This window comes from Myripristis murdjan, chromosome 2, assembly GCF_902150065.1.
Source record: "Myripristis murdjan chromosome 2, fMyrMur1.1, whole genome shotgun sequence".
Classification (NCBI taxonomy): Eukaryota; Metazoa; Chordata; class Actinopteri; order Holocentriformes; family Holocentridae; genus Myripristis; species Myripristis murdjan.
In genome coordinates this window covers 8043997-8064059 of record NC_043981.1, presented here as the reverse complement: position 1 = coordinate 8064059, position 20063 = coordinate 8043997, and the positions used below count along the sequence as shown (strand labels likewise).

Here is a 20063-nt window from a genome sequence, read left to right as displayed (position 1 = left end):
GCTTTTATTTCTTAGGAACATGCAACTTCTGCACGACTTCTCCCAGTCATTAACATGGAAGAGCATCGTCAGAAATGATACTTGAGCAAACGCATTAACGCGGTCATGTCGAACTTCTGCTCTCTCCAATATAACATAAAATATAACATCAAATATCTGCACTAACACGGAAAGTTTTACAAATTTTCCCGCTGGTTTAGTTGTGTCAGAAAGTGAGCGCCAAGTCCACAAGCTTTATATTTTGTATTTCATTGACAATCTTTGACGTAACGGGTTGGTAGCAACTGGTCAAAGGTCTTGTTGACATCCTGTGTTTAGATCGCGGTCTCCCTCATCCAATCAAAGAGCTTAAAATGTTTTCTCGTCCAATGAGAAGCTTCGGATCGCACAAAGTGAAGTTTTTTTTAAGATTTAAACACTGAATATGAGATGAAATGACTTGTTCATTTTTTTTTTTTTTTTTTTGTCTTTGTTTCTGAAGCTCTCGGTCAGTTTGTTGTCTGGGTCGGGTTCAAATCTCCGACGACCGCCACCGTTTAGCATCGGCCCGTGTGCTGTGATGGAGGTTACATCATGCTACGTTTGTGTGTGTGCGGAGGGTGAGATGTGTGTGTGTGTGCGAGAAGAGCAAAGCGGCTGCGAAGGACTACGCTGCCGCTTGAACTGGGTCGTGGGTAACACGTTGCCATGGCAACTGCTATTTGCCGGCCCCGGGGCCAAGAACTGCTTTTTCACTTACACACACTCTCTCTCTCTCTCTCTCTCCGTCTTCTACTTCTTGCTCTTCTTCCTGCTTGCTCGCTCTGCCTCTTTCACCTTCGCTCTTCTTCCCTCCTTTTGTTCCTCTACTCTCTGTCTCTCTCCTTTTTCCTCTACCTCCCTCTCCCTCCTTGCTTTCTCGTTTCATCCTCCTCTCTGTCTTCCATTTCCTTCATCCTCCTCTTTCTTTCTCCCGTCTTCCTCTCTTTCCCTCTTCCTCCTTCTCCTCTGTCTTCCTCTCTCTCTCTCTCCACATCCCTGTCTTCATCACTTTTCTTTTTACCCCCTCACATCACCTCGCCCCTTCCCTCTCTCTGTCCCCCTTTCTCTCTCTCTTTCATTTCTCACCCATTCCCTCCATCATTTCTTATTTAGTTCAGTTCAGTTCAGTGCATTCTGCCAAAGCTCTGGTGAGCATAGTAATAATAGTAACAACCGTAATAGTAAATAAAACAGTAATCGTAAAAAAACAGTATAGTATCAGTAATTGTAGTTTGAATAATAATAATTGTAACAATAATATAAAAAAGAACAGATTATAGTAGCTGAAAAGGTGTAGTAGAATAGATATATACTAAAATGTAGCAATATTATATGTAGTTTTTTCTCTTTTCCTCTCTCTCTCTCCCTCTCTCTCCCTCTCTCTCTCTCTGGCATCATAAAGCGTTTGGGCTGAGTGTCTTGACAGCTGAACCACTGTGCTGGAAGTGCCTGGCGAGTTCACCATCAGGAAAAACTCTCGCAGCGTTGCTGGCAGAAAAAGGAGAAAACAAAACAAGTGGGGCTCTCTCGTGGCGCTCTCTCAGCGTCGCTGCTTAATTGTCACCCACAGCCGCCGACTCAGATCCTCTTTTAAGCGGGGCGACGTTCTCCAGTTCTGCCCTGCAGGCCCCAACAGTTGAGAGTATATCTTACCAGCCAGTCGCACATCTTTTTGTTAAGACAGCAGGCTTTAACAGCAGGGGTAGCTAATCCTTAAAGGAATAGTTCACCCTAAATACAAAAAAAGAATGTTTTCCCACTTTCCCCGAGTTCCGTCTATCCATCCAAATCGTTTCTCTGTGAGTTATTGAGGTTTCCAGTCTATCCTCCTTCACCCTATAGGACAACGGCGCTGGATTGTCTTGTTTTGTGGAGCTCGAACCATCAACGATTTACATGTGAAAAACTCTTTCCAAAAATGGAACAAACTGCATCTATCCACAATTCCAAATTAGAGGTGCATAGACACAGATTGCCAGATTGGAAAACCTCGCCAAATCGCACAGATAGATTACACAGGCGTTAAGACAGAAAATGTCTTTGATTGTATTTTTGGTGAACTGTTCCTTTAATCACACTGAGATTTCTCCGCTCTTGTTCTCGGGTATTGAAACGAATACACATCCCACAAAATGGCAAACGCAGCGCCCCGGCTTAATGGCTCTTGGGTGTGAGTTCGTCGCGCTGAAATATGATCCAGCATCTGTCCAGGGTCTCGGCGCTGAACTCAGCTGTCTCACTGTAAGTGTCTCTCGACCCCGCAGTCATATTTCACCTGAGGGAGATGCAGCAGAAAGAGAGAGAGAGGGAGAGAGGGAGCAGAGGAGGTAGCGAGACGGAGCGAGGTAAAGTGAGAGCGATGGGCCAACCTCGCCGTGTCACCTAAATTCTACTCTAATGAATAGCCCATTGATTTCCATTAGGGCCGGCTGGAGCTGACCGCTGCGGCCTGTCTGTTTCCCATTAGCGCACTTTTAAACTGCGGCTGACAAACAGTCGGCAGGCATGGCCGCAGGCAGGCCGGATGAGGGGCCCTTTCACTGTTTAAACCCAGGCGGGGAATTCATCCATGAAGCCGCTGCAAAAACAAAACATCTGTCTGAACAACTCATTTAATCCGGGATTTCTTCTTAAAAATCATGTTTTTTTTTTCTTTTCAAAGTGGAGTGAACAGAATGGAAAATCGGAGACAATTTTGTTTGTTTCCAGTACCATTTGAAGATTTTCATGACTTTTAATGAGGCGCATCACTCCACTGGTTTCAAAATAATCCTCCTCCTCTTGATTCACTCTTGCCTCGCATTTACACAAAATCTCCATCAGCAGTGATTTCGTCTCACATTCAGCGTCAAAACCTTGTTTTTTATTCAAACAAGTGAAAAATTCCTCCAGTGGGATGAGATTATCCTGCTTGTTTCCAGTGGTAATCATTGTTTCCAGAATTTTTTTGAATCATTTTCTTGATACCAGTGCCTAATCTGCTTTATTTCAACACATTTACGTGTGTTCACAGAAAAAAAATCCCATGAAAGTGCACTGGAAACAAGTGGGATTATCTCATCCCACTGGCAGATTTTTTTTTCCACTTGTTTAAAGAAAAACAAGATTTAAAAACAAGAATATGAGACTAACTGATGGAGATTTCTTTGATGCAGTGGGATTGTCGCACCCTAATGGCAGATTTTATTCACTTCTGAAGAAAAGTAAAGGCTCAAAACGCTCGATTGCTTGTCAGGACGGACCTTTTTGCAGGATGAAGTGTGAGGCGGCTCCAAACAGCCCCCCGGTCGTCCCGTATCGACCGGTGAGTCCATTTCAGCCCCCTGTGGCCTGGCCTGCTTCTCAGCTCGGGATTTTCGAGCCGCTGTGCCCCTGCCTTATCAGCTCCACCTCTCCCCAGCCTCGCTCCTTCATTAACATTAATAGGATTTGGATCTATTATGCAACGGGCCTCCACTCCGTTACGCAACACAGAGTCTTCATCAGCGGCACACTTGGAGAGGAGAGCACGGTTGCATCTCAGATGGTTGGTTTCCCGTCGCTCAAACATGCAGCGCTTTGCATCCCGACATATTTTTACAGCACATTCACAGTTTTTTTTTTTAGGCCATTATGCAGTTTTTGAAAAATTTCAGCTTGGCTTTTGAAGAGGTTTTATAAACTCGAGCGTTGTAGATTTTCTCCACCCACACAGGAGCATGTAATCCTTCCACTGGCTTTAAAAACATGGCAATAAGCAATACTGGAGTTAGGAGGTTTTTACCCAACAGGGACAATATCTCACCATGTGCTCCAACTCATCCCTCAGGGCGGCAGAAATCAATCTGCTCTTTTAAGCTGGTCAGCGCGTGGCTTTGCTGCACTTTAGAGAAAACAGGAATCAGTTTTCTTTTCCAAATTAATACGTTTATCCATCTATTTTGAAAAAAAATCTGTCTTAACAAGTCATTTAGTCTCATAAAATCTTGTTTTTCTTCAAACAAGGCAAGAAATCCGCCAGAGAGACGAGATAATCCCACTAAAATGAGGATTTTTATGTGACATGTTGAACAACTTTGCATCATTTTTGTGCTTTGGTGAGGTTTTTCTCCCACCGTGCCTGTGTTTTTGTGCTGCTGTTAATTTGAGACAGGCGTGGTGTGGTTTATCTGGAGGCCCGTCACTCAGATCACTTAGTGTCAGCGGCTGTCAGAAGGTGTTGATCGAAGCCGAGGTCGATGCAAAGTGCCACAGGGTCTTCGCCCCCCCTACCCGTGTTGTTTCTCACGAGGTTGGAGTGGATCTCCTCGTACTCACAGGCTCTTTGACCACAGACGTCACACAGCGGCTTTAGTGGTGTAACGTTAAAGCCTATCGCTGCAAAAAACGAGTCATTTCGTCTCAAATTATGTGTTCAAATCTTGTATTTTGCAGAATCTGCCAATAAGGTGACATAATCCCACTTATTTTCCATGCACTTTTATTTGTTCCAGGTTTTTTTTTTTTTTTTGGCAGAGGCAGATCAGCCCACTAGTATCAAGAAAAAGACACTTGATTCAAGAAAATTGTGGAAAAATTGATCAGCATTAGAAACAAGTGGGATCATCTCATCCCACTGGCAGATGTTTTACCTAAAACTCTGAAAAAAAGAGACGAACTGACTTGTTAAAACTGATTTTTTTTTTTTTTTTTTTTTGCAGTGTAGCAACAATCTCAGCAGAAAAGCGTTCGCCCGTCCCCTCCTCACCAGAAATTTCAGTTTCACTTCCTCGCAGCTGAATTTACATTTCTGCATGATGCGCGCTGCAGATTATTTCTTTTCTCAAGGCTTTGCTTACAAAATTAAAAAAGCATTTACATTCAAAAAATGTCTGAACATGAAATAATGATGCTTCAGAGTTGCCAATTGGAGCAGGTTGTCATGGAAACAGCAAAGTGGCACACACAAGACAGTTCAATTTTTCTTTTTTTTTTTTTTTCTTTTTTTTTTCTCCTCTCTCCCGGAGTAACTTCCTGCTTTGCCGGAGGAGCTATTTTTAATGCCCGTTATATAAGATGCAACTCTTGTGCTCAATATAATGTGTTTTTTTTTTCTTTCTCTCTCTTTCTTTTCATTCCTTTTTATCCTCCTGACTGTGATGGGAGCTGCCTGTTTGGGAGCTCGTCTCCGATACCTGCACCACACACACACACACACACACACACACACAGACACACACACGGGCCGAGCTCCTAACTCACCGGGAAGCTTCATGAGCCGCCGCAGTTAATGGAAAACAAATTTTTATAATTCATCATCATCGCTCGGCAGAAATTGTTTCAACACGGGGGATAAGTTTCGATCATTCATCATCATTCTGCAGTCGTGTGAAAAAATAAAAAAAATTGAGAAAGACACTGGAGAAAACTGAAAAATGCCAGGTGCTCGTGTAACTTTTAGCTTCTCTGCTTTCTCTCACAGATCCATCTTTTATTTTATTGCATCATTCCTGATCATGTAATATTCCTCTTTTGACCTCATGAACTCAAACCCAAGATGCCACTGTTTTATGGCTGCAGCATGGCATCAAATAAAACAAAATGTCTACATGTCTTGTGCATCATTTTACACACATTTCCCTGTCATTCAGCCGGACATGTTTGGTATCTCTGGAAACTTTGGGATCGCCACTGGAATTCGAAATAAAAAGTTCTGCGGGTTAAAAAACAGACTGCGGCTAAATCGAAAGCATCTGGAAGGGTTGGACTCCTAACGAGCGCCACTTCCACGTCCCCCTTCTCCCATGCCCTAGAAAACGGCTGAAGTCATCTATTTTGAAATCATTTATTTAGAATTAGATCATGAGTTATTTATGCAATCTGGTAGGAAAAAAATAGTTTTCAAATGTTTCTTTAAAGACAAAAGGAAGACGGAGGGATGGAGGGAGGGAGGGAGGGAGCGGCGCTCTCAGAGAAAGAGGGGTTGATGTGAGCGTGTAGCGCGGCTCACATGTAATATTCAACACTCCCGGCAGAGCTGGGAGTGTGCGCATACTAACTGGGGAAGCTGCTATGATTAGATGGCTGACATGGCTGACAGGGAGAAGTGCTGTTCTCGTCTTGTCGGCTCTCAGGGAGGAGCAGGACGGGGAAGATCGCCCAGTGTGGCTGCAAAAATCTCCATTTAGCGTCTTCTTCGGTGCTAAAATCTTGTTTTTCCTGGAAAAAATCTGCCAGTGGGATGAGATAATCCCACTTGTTTCCAATGTGAATCAACTTTTTTCCAGAATTTTCTTGAATCAAGTGTCATTTAGCTTGATCCTAGATGGCTGATCTGCCTTGTTTCCACATATTTATACTGAAACTGCATTGGAAACAAGTGGGATTATTTCACCCCACTGCTGGATTTTTTCCACTTTTGAAGAAAAACAAACTTTTGACGCCGCATGCGAGACCATAGAGATTTTTCCGGTGTAATTCCAGTTGCCGCTTTGCTTTCCGTGGATGTCTGATCAAACAGCAATGGGAGGAAAGAAAAGCCTCTCGCTGCAGCATCGCACGAACAAAACAGTGCTGTTGAGGGGCGAGCGTTGCAACGGGGTGTCATCACCAAAGCTGAACCTCTTTATCACGATTTTTGTCGCAGTGCTGAGTCCACCTCCCACTCACTTAAAATCATGAGACTGGTTCGGGCTTTTACACCAGTCATGCACTGTCAGATCTGCACTGGATAAGGAGCAGCAGTTCCCCGCTCACTTCTTTCAACTGTTTTAGGCTTTGTTCTTTTGTCTGATCCCGTTCAGAGTGGGATTTCAGCTCATCAGTGTTTCCTGTGGAAGTTTTTATAGATTTGGGCCCGGATTTGCTCTTGGAAACATTCCAGGATCAATTCCACTAGGTGCAGTTAACCCATCAAACTCTACTTTTACCTCAAATTTCCCCTTTAGTGGCTTCAACAGTAGAAAAAAAATTTTTTTCTCCATATTGTACAACAATGTCACATACATGCTCTGTATCTGGTGGTTTTAATGCTTCACTGAAGCTACATCACACTTAAAGTATGAAATATTCAAACCCGAGATGCCATTGTGGCATGACTGCAGCATTATATCAAATGGAAAACATCTACATGTCTTGTGCATCATTTTATACACATTTCCCTTTAACTCAGCAGCACATATTTGGTATCTTTGCAAACCTTGGGATCTCCAGTAGACTTTAAAACAAAATTTGGACATGTATTTGTAATGATAAACCACCAGTGGGACCGGAAGAGGTTGCAATTGTGCTGTAACTGGCTTAGCAATAAGATCAGATGATGACTTGTCATTGTATTTATATTTTTGTAGCTGTGAGAACAGGTTTTCCAGCGACTGCATCAAAACAAATGCAAAGAAAACCAGTCAAACCTTTTGCCCTGTGCCCCCCCTAATTAATCCCACTCTCTCTGTCTCCCCCTGCAGGATGCTTTGAGTGCTGCATCAAGTGTCTGGGTGGGGTGCCCTATGCCTCCCTGGTGGCCACCATCCTCTGCTTCTCGGGCGTGGCTCTATTCTGCGGGTGCGGCCACGTAGCGCTGACCGGCACCCTGACCATGCTGGAGAACCACTTCTCCAGGATCACCAGCGACCACGCCACCCTCACCTTGGTGTAAGTCGTGCAGAGAACCTGATATTAACGCTTTCAGGGTGGAGGGTTTGATTCCCACTGAGGCAACCTGCCTCAAAAATATGTGCACTCACAGCACTGTTAGGGGTTTCTGATGCAAGCTGCAAGCTGTCAGGTTGCAAAACAGAGTCAAGTCAGAGGTCATTTAACACGTCTCAGTACACTTTACTGCAATAATAAAGTCAGAAAACAAGGGAGACAGAATAAAAAAGTACAAAAAAGAGGACAAAAACACATGAAAAAAATATAATAAATTGTTGGAAATAAAGGAGAGTTCCCCATCCCCACACAAATTGAAACCTCACAGCATCATGGGCCTAATTTGCCCAAATGAAATTCTGGTGTCAGGTATGGTCAAGTCTCTACCCACAGGAGGTGTAAATTCAAGAGCACTATATCCACAGAAAACAGGATTTTATGTCCTACCCTTCTTCGGTCTCATTTAAAGTGAAACTGAAAAGAAAAATGGTGTTTTCTCCTTTGTAACTCATTTTAACTGTGGTGCCATACACCTATTGCACAAATTCTGAAAAAATAAAAAAAAAATAAAAAATGGATCTTTGTTCTGGAACATAAAATCTTTGGTTGTGACTTCAACATGTACCAGCAGACGTACATACAAATTCCAACCAATGAAAAGAAAAATAAAATCAAATTGTTAAACAAATTTTTGACTGACTTACTTTCTGTGCATTTGTCTCTCTAATGCTCATCGCACTGGTTTACCCTAAGACCACTGTCCTACCCTAATAACCTGTTTCAGCAGGAATTACATCACATCAACCACATTTGGCTTTCATGCTTTCAAAATGTGGTCTCAGTTTGAGTGCAAGGCGACCACAGACCAGCTGGGTTGGGAAACATCCGCGGGGCCCTAACCCTCACCAGTTTACCTCACAATAATATTGGGGATTGAAGACAAAACATTTCAAACTTGTTGCTGCCACTGTGCAAAGTTGAATGTTCCTGTATAGGATGAGATATTTCTCAAATAAATACTTGACACATAACCGCCACATTTGTTCTCTGTGTGTGTGTCTTAATCAGGATTCAAATCCTTCAGTACATCATCTACGGCATCGCCTCCTTCTTCTTTGTCTACGCCATCGTTCTGCTGGCCGAGGGCTTCTACACCACCAGCGCCATCAAGAAGGAGCTGCAGAGCGACTTCAAGACCACCGTCTGCGGACGCTGCATCACCGCCTTCGTACGTCAGCACACACACACACACACACACACACACTTATCAGGCGATTACCTCCGCACGTCATCACACCCACTGCCACGATCACACTGCTGTCTTGTTTCCAATGCAGTTTCACTTATTTTCTAGAAACAAGTGTAAAGGCAGATAGCAGATCTGTAGTGGCAGATCACTCCACTACAACAAGAATTAATACGCTTTATTCAAGAAAATGCGCAAATCAAGTTGGCTAGTGTTGGAAACAAATGGACAAATCACACAGAAAAATGATCTTTTTGGTATTTTGGGTGAACTGCTCCTTTAAGAAAAATAAGAGTTCAAAGCTCAACACTGAGATTAAAGCCGGGATGAGGGTCTCACTGCATTGTTGGACTAGAATGAACCCTGCAAGTCTCTTGAGTGTGCAAACACAAGACGCACACACACACACACACCACACCTCTGCACATCTATACATTTATATGCACACAAATAAGAAAAAACAGACGTAGGCAAACAGTTGTGAACATACAGACGTGCACTCGTGCACACACACAAGCCCAGTTAAGCCCTTGAGGGTAACTCTGGCACAGTTTGTCCTTTCTAGCCTGATTACTCTAATTGCTGCAGATGTCCAGTAACATTAGCTTAAACATGGTCTCCCTTTGTATGCGTGTGTGTGTGTGTGTGGTGGGTGAAGGTCCTTAAGGAATAATGCTAACCTATTTTTTTATTTATTTATTTATTTTTGCAATGCAACATTTCGGGATGAGAATCACAACGACTAAATTAGAATCTCTCGTCTAGTCGCTTCTGCTGCTGATTCTGCTTTTCATGTCTGTATCTGTTTCGCCCTTCCCGCTCCTCTAGTTCATGTTCCTGACCTACATCCTGGCCTTGGCCTTCCTCGGCATCTTCGGCTTCACGGCGATCCCCGTGTTCCTCTTCTTCAACATGTGGAACACCTGCGCTGCCATGAGGTCTCCCACGGCCAACATCACCTCGCCCGAGTCCATCTGTGTGGACGTCAGGCAGTACGGTGAGCGGCCGGCCAGCCAATCACAGCCATCCACTGTAGTGTAGTCATCAAAGTGCCGCTTGATGCATTTTAGAGCCGGAAACTTCAGCGATATCCCGTCAACTTGTGTCATTCGGTGCATTCTGGGGTCATTTTTTACTTCTGCTTTAGCGGGTGATTTCATACATTTTCCAGAATGACTTTCAACATCCCAGGTGTGAAGCAGGTGTGAACTTGTCACTGTCAGTCACAGATGAGCATATGGAGTTTAATATAACTATTTAGCCAGCTAGTGTGTGAAAGGTGGGGGCGTTTCTGCGAGTGCAGTTGCAGCCCGAACTTTGAAAATTGCCTTTAGAAAATTGGTATGATGTATTTCTACATTGGACTGTTACGTCGGTGTAAAATGAACAGACACAAGCTTTTACTTCAAAACCTGTTTACCATGTTACAAAATGATTTAGGGTGGAGATTTCCTTTAAAGGAATAGCCCGACATTTTTGGCGTTTCTTGTTAGTTTAGCATAAAGACTTGAAGTCTACGGGAGTATTTATGGGGTATCTATCCAAAACATTGGAGTATTCCTTTTACATCAATGAAACATGACAAGATCAATTTGAGATGTTTCTGTACTTGCTGTAAGTCTGCGGCTTGTAATCTGAAGGATACAGATTCAACAGCCACTTGAGCCAATGTGCTGAGTAACACAAAGGCTTCAGCCAAATCAATGCCGCTATGCAAGTGAATTTAGTTTTTCAAATTGCTGGCAAAAAGGAAGTAAAAATCATTGATCATATCTTTCTCAAAGCAACATGCAAAAACATATTTTCAGGAGTAATGTGTCAGAATAAAACACTTCATGTCAGGTGTCTTATGTCTGTTATGAATGACACCTGAACGACAGAAATTTCCCTGATGGAGTCCACCGTGCTGCAACACGCAGAGCGGCCACAGCAATGAAGCCATTTAACTTGACCACATGAAAGCCCGTCCTGTGTCTCACACTGTTTTCACACACACAGCCCGGGCTCGCCTTCCAGACACCGAGATATATGACTGCATCTCCACCATTTTTCCAGATGCAGCCGTGATCTGATTATTTCCTGAGTCGCCATATATCAGCGAAAAAATGACATTTTTGTATCCGGCTCCTGGGTCACGTTGCTTTATATATGGTATCCTGCACAGGAAGAGGTCCAAAAATACTCTTGAGATTATTTTAAGGTTGATTGGTTCGCCACATGGAAATCCTCCTTTCATGCAGGAATTACAGTTCAGCTACACTCTCCTGTGATCATTGCAATCTGTATGACGATCTAATGTATGTGACCCACATTTGGATGACAGCTGGCCTGCTTTTGAATTAAAATGAGGATCGCATATGCTTTACTGCCAGCGCTGCGCTATACTGCATGAAGCATTAACCTCACTTATTGGCAGAGCTTAAATTATTATCAACGGCTTTTACTGGCAAGGACGAGATGCCCCGTTGGCCCTTGCCAACCGCAGAAATAGTGAAAAACACCTCAAATAATAATGCATTCAGTCTCCTTAAAGCTAAGCTAAAAAAATAAAAGTATCTTATGCATTTTAAGGACATACATGCCATTGACGTAAACACCTAAAGCTGCCTGTGTTCAGTGGAGTGTGGTGTTTAGCTGACAGATGCTTACAGTGTGACGGCACCGAAAGTTTCATTTCTCAACCACACTAGTTTCAGATCTGCAGTGCATTAGAAAGTTTAGAGGGAGGGATGAGGGGTTGAAAGTAGCAGCTGTCAAACGATTACATAAATGATTATAGAGGGTGATAGACGCAAGGATGTTCACCTACTTTTGATTTTTAAACCCTAGAAATAAAGATTTATTAGTTATGTACAATATACACTCTATTTGAGGAAACACCTAGACATTAGTTATGTGAAAACAACATGTTGCTGATCGCTTTGAGCAACACAACCAAACAAACACACACACACTCACACCAGGGAGTGTGATCGCTGCCAAAGCCTCAAAACCTACTGACACACATGGAGCGCCAGGCAAGGCTGCTGTCTCTCACCCAGCCCGGTCTCCGTAAGCTTAAACCCCCTCGCTCGAAAAATGAGGGAGACTTTCAACTGAATTCGTGTAAAAATAAGAGTGTCTGAGCCGCACGGCAGCGGTGTTGTAGGCAGGAAAGTGTGTAAACATGCAGCCACACGCTCAGCTGTCTCAGGTGAGATGTCGTTCAGTGACTGAGCCGCTCACTTCCTCTTTTAAAGCAGAGAGGGCGGGGCTTCCACAACACCGAGGACTCAATTAAGTAAATGTCAGCACCTGCTCTCTGCTCACTGATTGACAGCACAACAGAGGACTGAATTCAAATGATTGACAGCTCCTAAGAAAAAAGCCAGGGTTCATATTTCTTCTAAAACATCCGAGTTTGTAGCAACAAAAACGTACAGCTTTTTTTTTTTGCATGTCATTTATTTGATTCATTTTTATTTGTTTGATTCATTTTTTCTTTTCAAGGGACGATAACAAATGTGATAATTGCGCTGACATTAATGCTTTCTGCCAAGCTTTCTTTCATCTGGTCTGATGGATTACCTAAAGAAAAAAAATATATGAGTAATATATTATTATTATCATCATAAGTTAGAAATAAAAAAATAGGTAAAAAAAACAAAAAAACAGGACAAGCAAACATTGTAGGTGCTTGACGAGCAGTTAAATGATAATAAATAAAAACCTATAATCTAAACAATAACAAAAAAATGTACAAAAACAGCACGGCACAGGCAGATTCAATTAGTTAAAATAGGTCAGAAAAATAATAAAGTCTGTCTGCAGAAATGTTTTTAAAGAAGTGAGTGACCCATATTTTCCCCCGGGCAAGGCGTCCCGCAGCCTGCGGTCCCAGATGGTGACGGCCCCTCTGCCTTTAATCTCTATCTGAGCCCAATCCATAATACCTTCAATCATAAACTCTCAGGCCGAGGAAAATGCCGCTTGTCTCAGCTGAAGTGAGATGCTTCATCTGTCTGATCCTGCAGGTATTATTCCCTGGAACGCCACACCGGGGAAAGCTTGTGGATCCACACTGGGAGACATCTGTAACACCAGCGAGGTGAGACCACGCTCACTCTTCTCTTCTTCTCCTTTCTTTTCTATAATCTCTCAGCCTTCAAGTGCAAGTTGGAAGCTCGCACATCCAAATTGGGAAGTACGAGCTTCAGACATGGTAGGCCTTTAAGGTCTCTGCTCTGAAATACCAGGTTTGGGATAAATATATAAATGTCGGATAACTTCTATCATGAAATGTCACAACTCATGACCTCATGGGGGCGTTCATGTACGGCTAACTTGTAATGTTTCATGACAGCAAACATGACACATGCATTTTATTGTGAAGCCACACCCACTGCCACGCCCCACTTTGGCCACTCTGTGCAAAATGACTCTGCTCTTCCCTGAGCAAACTTCTCCACAGAGTTTCATGCAAATCTGCTCATAATTTGTAGATATCTTGCAAACAAAAGGGGAGAAAGACAGAATAAAGTGAAAATAATACAATAAAAAATATATAAGAGAATACATTGTCGTCTCAGTGAATGAAAACTAATGTAGGCCTACCAGGTTTGCATTCTCTGCTCGTCATTTTGCGGACAGACGAGAGAGCAACTTTGAGATGTTTGATGTTTGTAGGTGTGTATAAAACCCATTGATGGCAGATCTTGAACATGGCTCATGATTGATGCTTTTAGGTTGCCATAGTTACCCGATATTTCCGACCGTAGGCTGCTTCCCACGCTGCGTGTTGGAGCTGCCGACATGCACTTGAAAGCACTATCATCTCCTCCGTTTCCTCTCCTGTCCTGTCCTCTCCACTAACAGCGTTTTCTCTCTCTCCCCCTCTCTCCCTCTCTCTCTCTCTCTCTCTTTTCATTCACAGTTCTACTTGTCCTACCATCTCTACATCGTTGCGTTTGCCGGCGCTGGAGCTACTGTCATTGCTTTGGTAAGCTTCTTCCGTGATGCAGCTGATAATGCGCTCAAAATATGCACGTTGCCATGGCACGCTTATCAGTTGCCATAGGAACGCCGCCTCTTGTGTTTGTGAGTATGTCATCCTATGGGCTTGGAATTTTGCCCTGCAGCCTCGCAGTGTGTGTGTGTGTATGTGTGTGGACAGGGTCACTGATTTCACTGTGTTTACTGTAAAGAGGATTTTTTTTTTTTTTTAAAGATTATTTAAAAGCAGGATGGTGCTCCGGCTTGTGTTGCTGCAGGCAGAGCAGAAGGTCAATCAGTTAACCACACAAACCCGACACTAATCGCTGTATCCAATCAGTTTACTTAGTGGGGACACTTTGCTGTTAATTGATTGATGAAGGCCCACTGACCTTAGTCTTCAGGGTGTGGCAGCAGGCTAAATGTATATTGATGACGTCTTTTCCACAACACTGTGTAATCAAATCTCTAAATTTTCATTTTGCACTAAAATTAGGCCGATATACACTTTTCCTGTCAAAAAATTGGTTGGCTTTATCACATATAGTTAGTATCAAGTTGGATGCAGCACTTGTTTTTTAGTGTACTGAAAAAATTTTAATAGGCAACGGGAGAAACAAACAAAACCACAATCTACGTGCCAAACCGAAAATAGTGCATTAAATGGGAAAAAATAATGTGCATGCCAGAGGTGACTCGCATGGCATTTTTATAGTTACCACCACATATGTGATGCTTGCTTATGGTTAACTAGCTAGAATATATATATTTCCTTGTAATGAAAGAATCTAAAAGGGACAAAAAGAGTAGCTTGCATTTTTAATTTTTAGTGTACAAACATTATAAGTTGTGTAGGATGTAGAAACTTTGGCTTTTCTCAAATAATAAAGAAAGAAAGATGAATAAAAATAATATACAAAAAATATTATAGTAGTCTGGTCTGATGGTATTACGCTGCGTTCACATCAGCTCAGAACTTAGAAGGTCTGGTTCTCACTGTGAACAAGAAGATTTGTTTTCTGTCATTTGCTCTGACGTCACTTAAATCAAAATTTGAGAATCTTTAGCTCTGAAAAAATACTGTCCAACATCTGAACTGCATGAGTGTTCAAGTTTTAGCCTTCACTTCCTCTCGGTGTCTCCTCAGATCCACTACCTGATGATCCTGGGTGCGAACTGGGCCTACCTGAAGGGCGCCGTCACCACGCACGAGTACCAGGACATCAAGACCAAGGACGACCAGGACCTGGAGGCCGAGGCGCGCTCCAAGGAGGGCCAGAACTCCTCCTCCTACTCATAAGGACAGACCAACCCCCCCTTCAGCCTTTTGCCCGTCTTCTCTCCACACCTTAACCCCCCTCGCACCTGAGCCCCTCCGCCACCTGAACCCTCCCTCCGTTTAAAAACAAACCACCTCCGTCATGTTTGATCGCCCCCTCCGACTCCCGATCCTCCATCCTCTTCCCCCGTTCGAGGTTTAGCGGCCCGGCGTGTGAGAGTGGTGGGTGCCGAGCGCCGACGCCGGGGGAGAGAATCGAGGATCAGGACGCGATGGCAGGCCCAAGCGGAGGCAGATGCTTCAGAGTGGACGAGTTCCCCCGGTCGGTCGAGCTCGGGTACATCAGTCCTGAAGCGTCTCCTCCCCATGCTTTTGGGCGGCGGCTCGTGAACGTGGCCCGGCTGTGATGGCCGCGCGCCCTGAGCCAGCACAGCTCCCACCACAGATCCTAACAGCCTAAAAAAAAAAACCACTAGTCCACTGTCTGCTGTGACCCCCAGGGAAGCCAGGCAGCAACCAACTTCCTCCTGGTTTTTTTTTTTTTTTTGGTGTTTTATATGCATATATATATGAATATGAATATATTGTGCGAATGTGTACGAATGTTGTTGTTTTTTTTAATACTCTCTCTCTCTCAAAAGTATGCCAGGTACTCTTACAATCTCTTCTTTTTTTTCCGCGCTCACGTTTTTTCTCCTTTACTTCCTTTTTCTTCTCCATCTTCTGTTGACTGGTACTTTTTATTGGTAATGCTCGATACGTTGTTGCACTATTTAAGTAAAAAAAAAAAAATTTTTAAAAAGAAAGAAAAAAAGGGGGAGACTGACACAATCCCCTTCCAAGACAAAGCACCCCAGCTTGCTCCTCTCTCCCCACCTCCCCCCATAGAAATAGCTCTCTTTTTAAAACTCCAGTAGTGTAATACCCGAATAACTCAAGGATTTCTTGTCCGTTCCAACGATCAGAATCGATCCACCGCGATGTTGCTTCGGAGGCCAGAGGTGTAGCCGACTTTTCCGAGAACCCGAGACCTCCGTGGTTTTGCTACACTCATCACCAGCGGCGCGAAAACAGCAGCAGAGATCAAGGATAAATTGGTCTGGTCTTTCTATGTGAATTCCATAATCACCTCAGGTATCAAACCAAATGATTATTCTGATTTTTAGCCAGTTTCTGTTGCAAAGCCACACGTTAGCTCGAGGCTCACCGTGCAAGCCAACCCCCGACCGACCCCCCCCCCCCCCCTGCCGAATTTGGAGTTTCGAAACACCCTTTTCTTTTGCGAATGAAGTTCACTTGTAAATAGATGGATCACCCTAAAAGATCTCGAGTTACACCTCTCCCAAAACGAGGAGACCACGCTCAATGTTTTTGCCATGCTCTTCTCTTTTTTTTTTTTTTTTCCACGAATATGTAAATGTACCCTTTGGGATATGTGTTTAGCATTCAAATACTAGTTCTGCATTTGATATAATAATTGTAATGTAACATCTTAAATGATATGTCGTGAGAGGGATACAGTGCAGTCATGATATGATATGATATGATATGATATGATATGATAGATTGAGGTGCTTGATGTGACGTATACATTTGAAAATGTGAAAAAGAAAAAAAAATGGAAATTGATTTTTAACGTTTTATCAGTTTTAGGCAGCTGAGTTCTTCTTGTGATTCAGTACTAATAATTTTACGGAAAACTTGTTTGCGCTTATTTTACGACGGCCAGCCAAATGAGTGACTCGACGACGCCAAAAGTTGAGGAAGTCACTTTTTTTTTTTTTTTTTTTTTTACTTTTTTTGTTTTCTTTTCTTTTTTCATGCCTGTCATATGAGCCACAGAGACTGTTTTTGGATGTTTACACTATATGAATAAAAACAAGTCAGGAATTTTCATACATTAATTTTATAATCAGATATTGTTTAATAATCATGAACTATATTCTATATTGATCATCACTGGTTAGTTTAACCCTCGAAAAACACTGAAGATGACAATTTTGAAACTTTCATGAGATAAGCATGTCAGTATCGTCCATGTGTGCAGCTGTCTATTCTGTATAAAAAAGGACTATATTGCCATGTGTGTTATGTTTGATATACGTGCTTTGCCGCCAGGTTGATGTAGGCAAACTTCAATTTCCTATAAGACGATGCGTGTCAGGGTGTTGTTGTTTCCTCGTTATTTGCATGAAGGAGACATGACTGTGTCTTTACAGTTTTTCAGGTGATGTGTAGTCAATTGTACTGACAACTATGGTAGGCGGTGTTTGCCCCACCCCCTCCTCTTCCTCTTCCTCCTCCTCCTCTTCCTCCCTCCACTCTCCCTGCCCCCCCTCCTTTCTCCCTTCTCTCCTCCTCCCTCTCCCCTCCCCTCTCCACCCACTTTTCTAAAGAAAACTCCATTGTACTTTGATGGCATTGTAGTCCCTGTAGGTGTTTCATTATGGTTTTATTTTTTAAGTTGGAAATAGTTCTATGACTCCTATATAGTGATTTTTGTAACCTTCTCTAGTAAAACCGATATTTTTTATTATCGTGACACCGTCGTCTCCTGCCTCTTTCTTGGGTTTGGGTCTCTGGAGTGTTTCAAGTTTTGCTTTTTTTTAAATTTCCTCTTTCCTTTTAAGTATGTAAGGGATAATGTACAGCAACTTAACCTCTCATTGAACACGACATCATGATTTAAACTGAATTTAAGCTTCTGCTATAAGAATAATAATACCACACAAATATTTACAATGGTAATTCAGCAGCAAACTGACCATCTCAAACCATAGAGATCTTATCAGCGATTAAAAGTTTTGTCCTCTCCAAGTGAATTAAAGGGAATATTGGGGAAAATGGTCCATGTTTGTAAATCCGGTTGGCCGAGTGTTTCCCTGCAGTAACCAAGCAGTAAAGCTCTGCTGGCACAAGGTGTTCCTCATTAGTTTGATTGCATGTCAGCTAATGTCTTGATTGCAGAGTGATGAGATGAAACCGACAACACTGGCAACTTTTTTTTCCAAGATTCACTAGAAGTTGCCAAATGACAACTGATTAATTTGTATATTTTAGCAGAGGGACTAGGGAAATTGTGTATGAGGCTCACTGTGGCTGTCAACGTTTTGCAAAATCCCCCTTTTCTGACTCACAGAGACTGAGAAACAATGTATGATGCCATTTTCACCTCTGTACTTCTGGTGTTTTGGGTCCAATGGGTAGAAATTCATGTTAGAGTCTATTAAATGAGCCAAATCAGCACCAGTCCTATGGATTTGCTGCAAAATGCACCCATCAGCAAAGCTCCCCAGGTTTCGAAGTCACTAAATTTGTGGTTTTCTGATTTTGCAACACAAAGGGGAGTCTGACATTTACTAAATACGTCAATGAAATCCACAAATCTGTGATAATCTCCTTTAACGCCAGAAATCGCATGTTAAACTCATACATTAAGCTCCTCATCAACGATACAAAGACTGACCTGGGACTCCACACTGAAAAGCACGGCTCCAGTGATAATAAATGGAAAACTGAAGTTCAGGATGTAAAAACGTCCATCGTGCTGCTCTCAGTCAGTCATGAACCCACTGATCCACCTTTAATCAGTGCAGTGTCAGCTGATATAAGTTAATATCCACTACAGTTCAGCAGAATATCAAAGTCATAAATTATGTTTCAACAACATACTGACATCTGTTTGATGAATTATAATAAACATGTAGGCCTAGTTGACGTTATTACATTTTAAAAGTGCTTTTATGAAACCCACCAGAGTTCTGGGCAAGATAAAACCCCACAGGGTGAACGTTAAGGTCATGCTCAGTGAGGGTTTAAGTCAAGCCTGTTTTTATCCAATGGGCAACAGGCCAACAGATTTTATCACCAATCACAGCAGATGTGGGCTGTGGGATCCATAATATCCATAATATATAATGCTTTGCAGATATGTAATATAATTTCTGGCTTATTGATAATCCACTGAACACTTGTTGATGTTTAAATTTTATATCAGGCGATGTTCAGTTGAATGTCTGCAGGAGACTTTTTTGGGACTTAGCTTGAGACTGTCTTGATTGCACTTATGTGAAGTGAAAATCATATTTCTGGTGCAAAATATCACCATGAGTGTCCCAGTGTGAACAGGACCACGCAGATGTGCGGTCTTGCTGTAGGCAGCAGGCACAAACTGGGCGTTGTTCCTTCTAGCTTTTGATTGTACACAGTCGCCACCTGCTGGACAAAGTGCGATAACATGAACGTTATCACCCAGTTGTGTGTGTGTATGCAGACTCAGTGTAAACTTTGAGCTCCACCTGTACAGTCTAAGGCAGTTCAGGTCAGCAGCTCTGCCATAAATTCTACCTTTTAACAAAGTTTATAATGTTCAGTTTTTGTTGACATTGTGGAGAATGTGGAAATTTAATTCTATTTTTGAGGTTGTAGTTTGCAGAGGTCTTGTACTGGACTACATTATTGAGGTGTTTCTAATTTTTTCTCCTCCCTATTCATATACAATGAGGGGGACAGAATAGTAGAAACAGCTCTCAATAAAATGCAGTCCAGTACAACAGCAGCACAAACTATGAGCTCAATGGCAAACATAGAACTGAATAAACACTTTTATTACTGTGGCAAAAAGAAAACCTGTGCATTATCAGCATCATAAAAGTAAACTTTATGACAGTTGTATTGATGTGTATTGGGTTGTACAGGGGTACGTAATAAAGTGATAATTTGTTGGCCTGTTGCCCACTGAGTATGTACACACTCACATACACACACACACACACACACACATACACTTTATTCAGAATGTAACACAATGCATAACCAGACTGCTTTTTTCCTGTTTCATTGCTGTCCTGTTTTATTTCCAAAGTGTAAAAAATAAACAATAAAAATGGTGGCAGTCACTTGCAATGAAGAAGTTGGTACTTGGTGATCATGTGGACTTTA

General features: G+C 42.5%; 1 protein-coding gene and 1 long non-coding RNA gene across 3 annotated transcripts in view; one reads left to right on the top strand and one right to left on the bottom strand.

The window, feature by feature from the left end:
- LOC115372587 (neuronal membrane glycoprotein M6-b-like) overlaps positions 1 to 17664 on the top strand; it is a 47690-nt gene extending 30026 nt beyond the window's left edge. For both annotated transcript variants that reach the window (XM_030070627.1, XM_030070620.1), the window contains exons 2-7: positions 7443 to 7629; positions 8695 to 8854; positions 9701 to 9869; positions 12886 to 12959; positions 13785 to 13850; positions 14991 to 17664. In XM_030070627.1, the coding sequence (XP_029926487.1) occupies positions 7443 to 7629; positions 8695 to 8854; positions 9701 to 9869; positions 12886 to 12959; positions 13785 to 13850; positions 14991 to 15143 (809 nt within the window). In that variant the 3' untranslated portion in view covers positions 15144 to 17664. The remainder of the gene's footprint in view (positions 1 to 7442; positions 7630 to 8694; positions 8855 to 9700; positions 9870 to 12885; positions 12960 to 13784; positions 13851 to 14990) is intronic.
- LOC115372600 (uncharacterized) lies at positions 12186 to 18674 on the bottom strand. Its single transcript, XR_003929462.1, has 3 exons — positions 18589 to 18674; positions 12805 to 13095; positions 12186 to 12439 (listed from the first exon to the last, which is right to left on the bottom strand). It is a non-coding gene; the product is annotated as an uncharacterized LOC115372600 (long non-coding RNA).
- Between the last annotated feature and the right edge of the window lie 1389 nt (positions 18675 to 20063).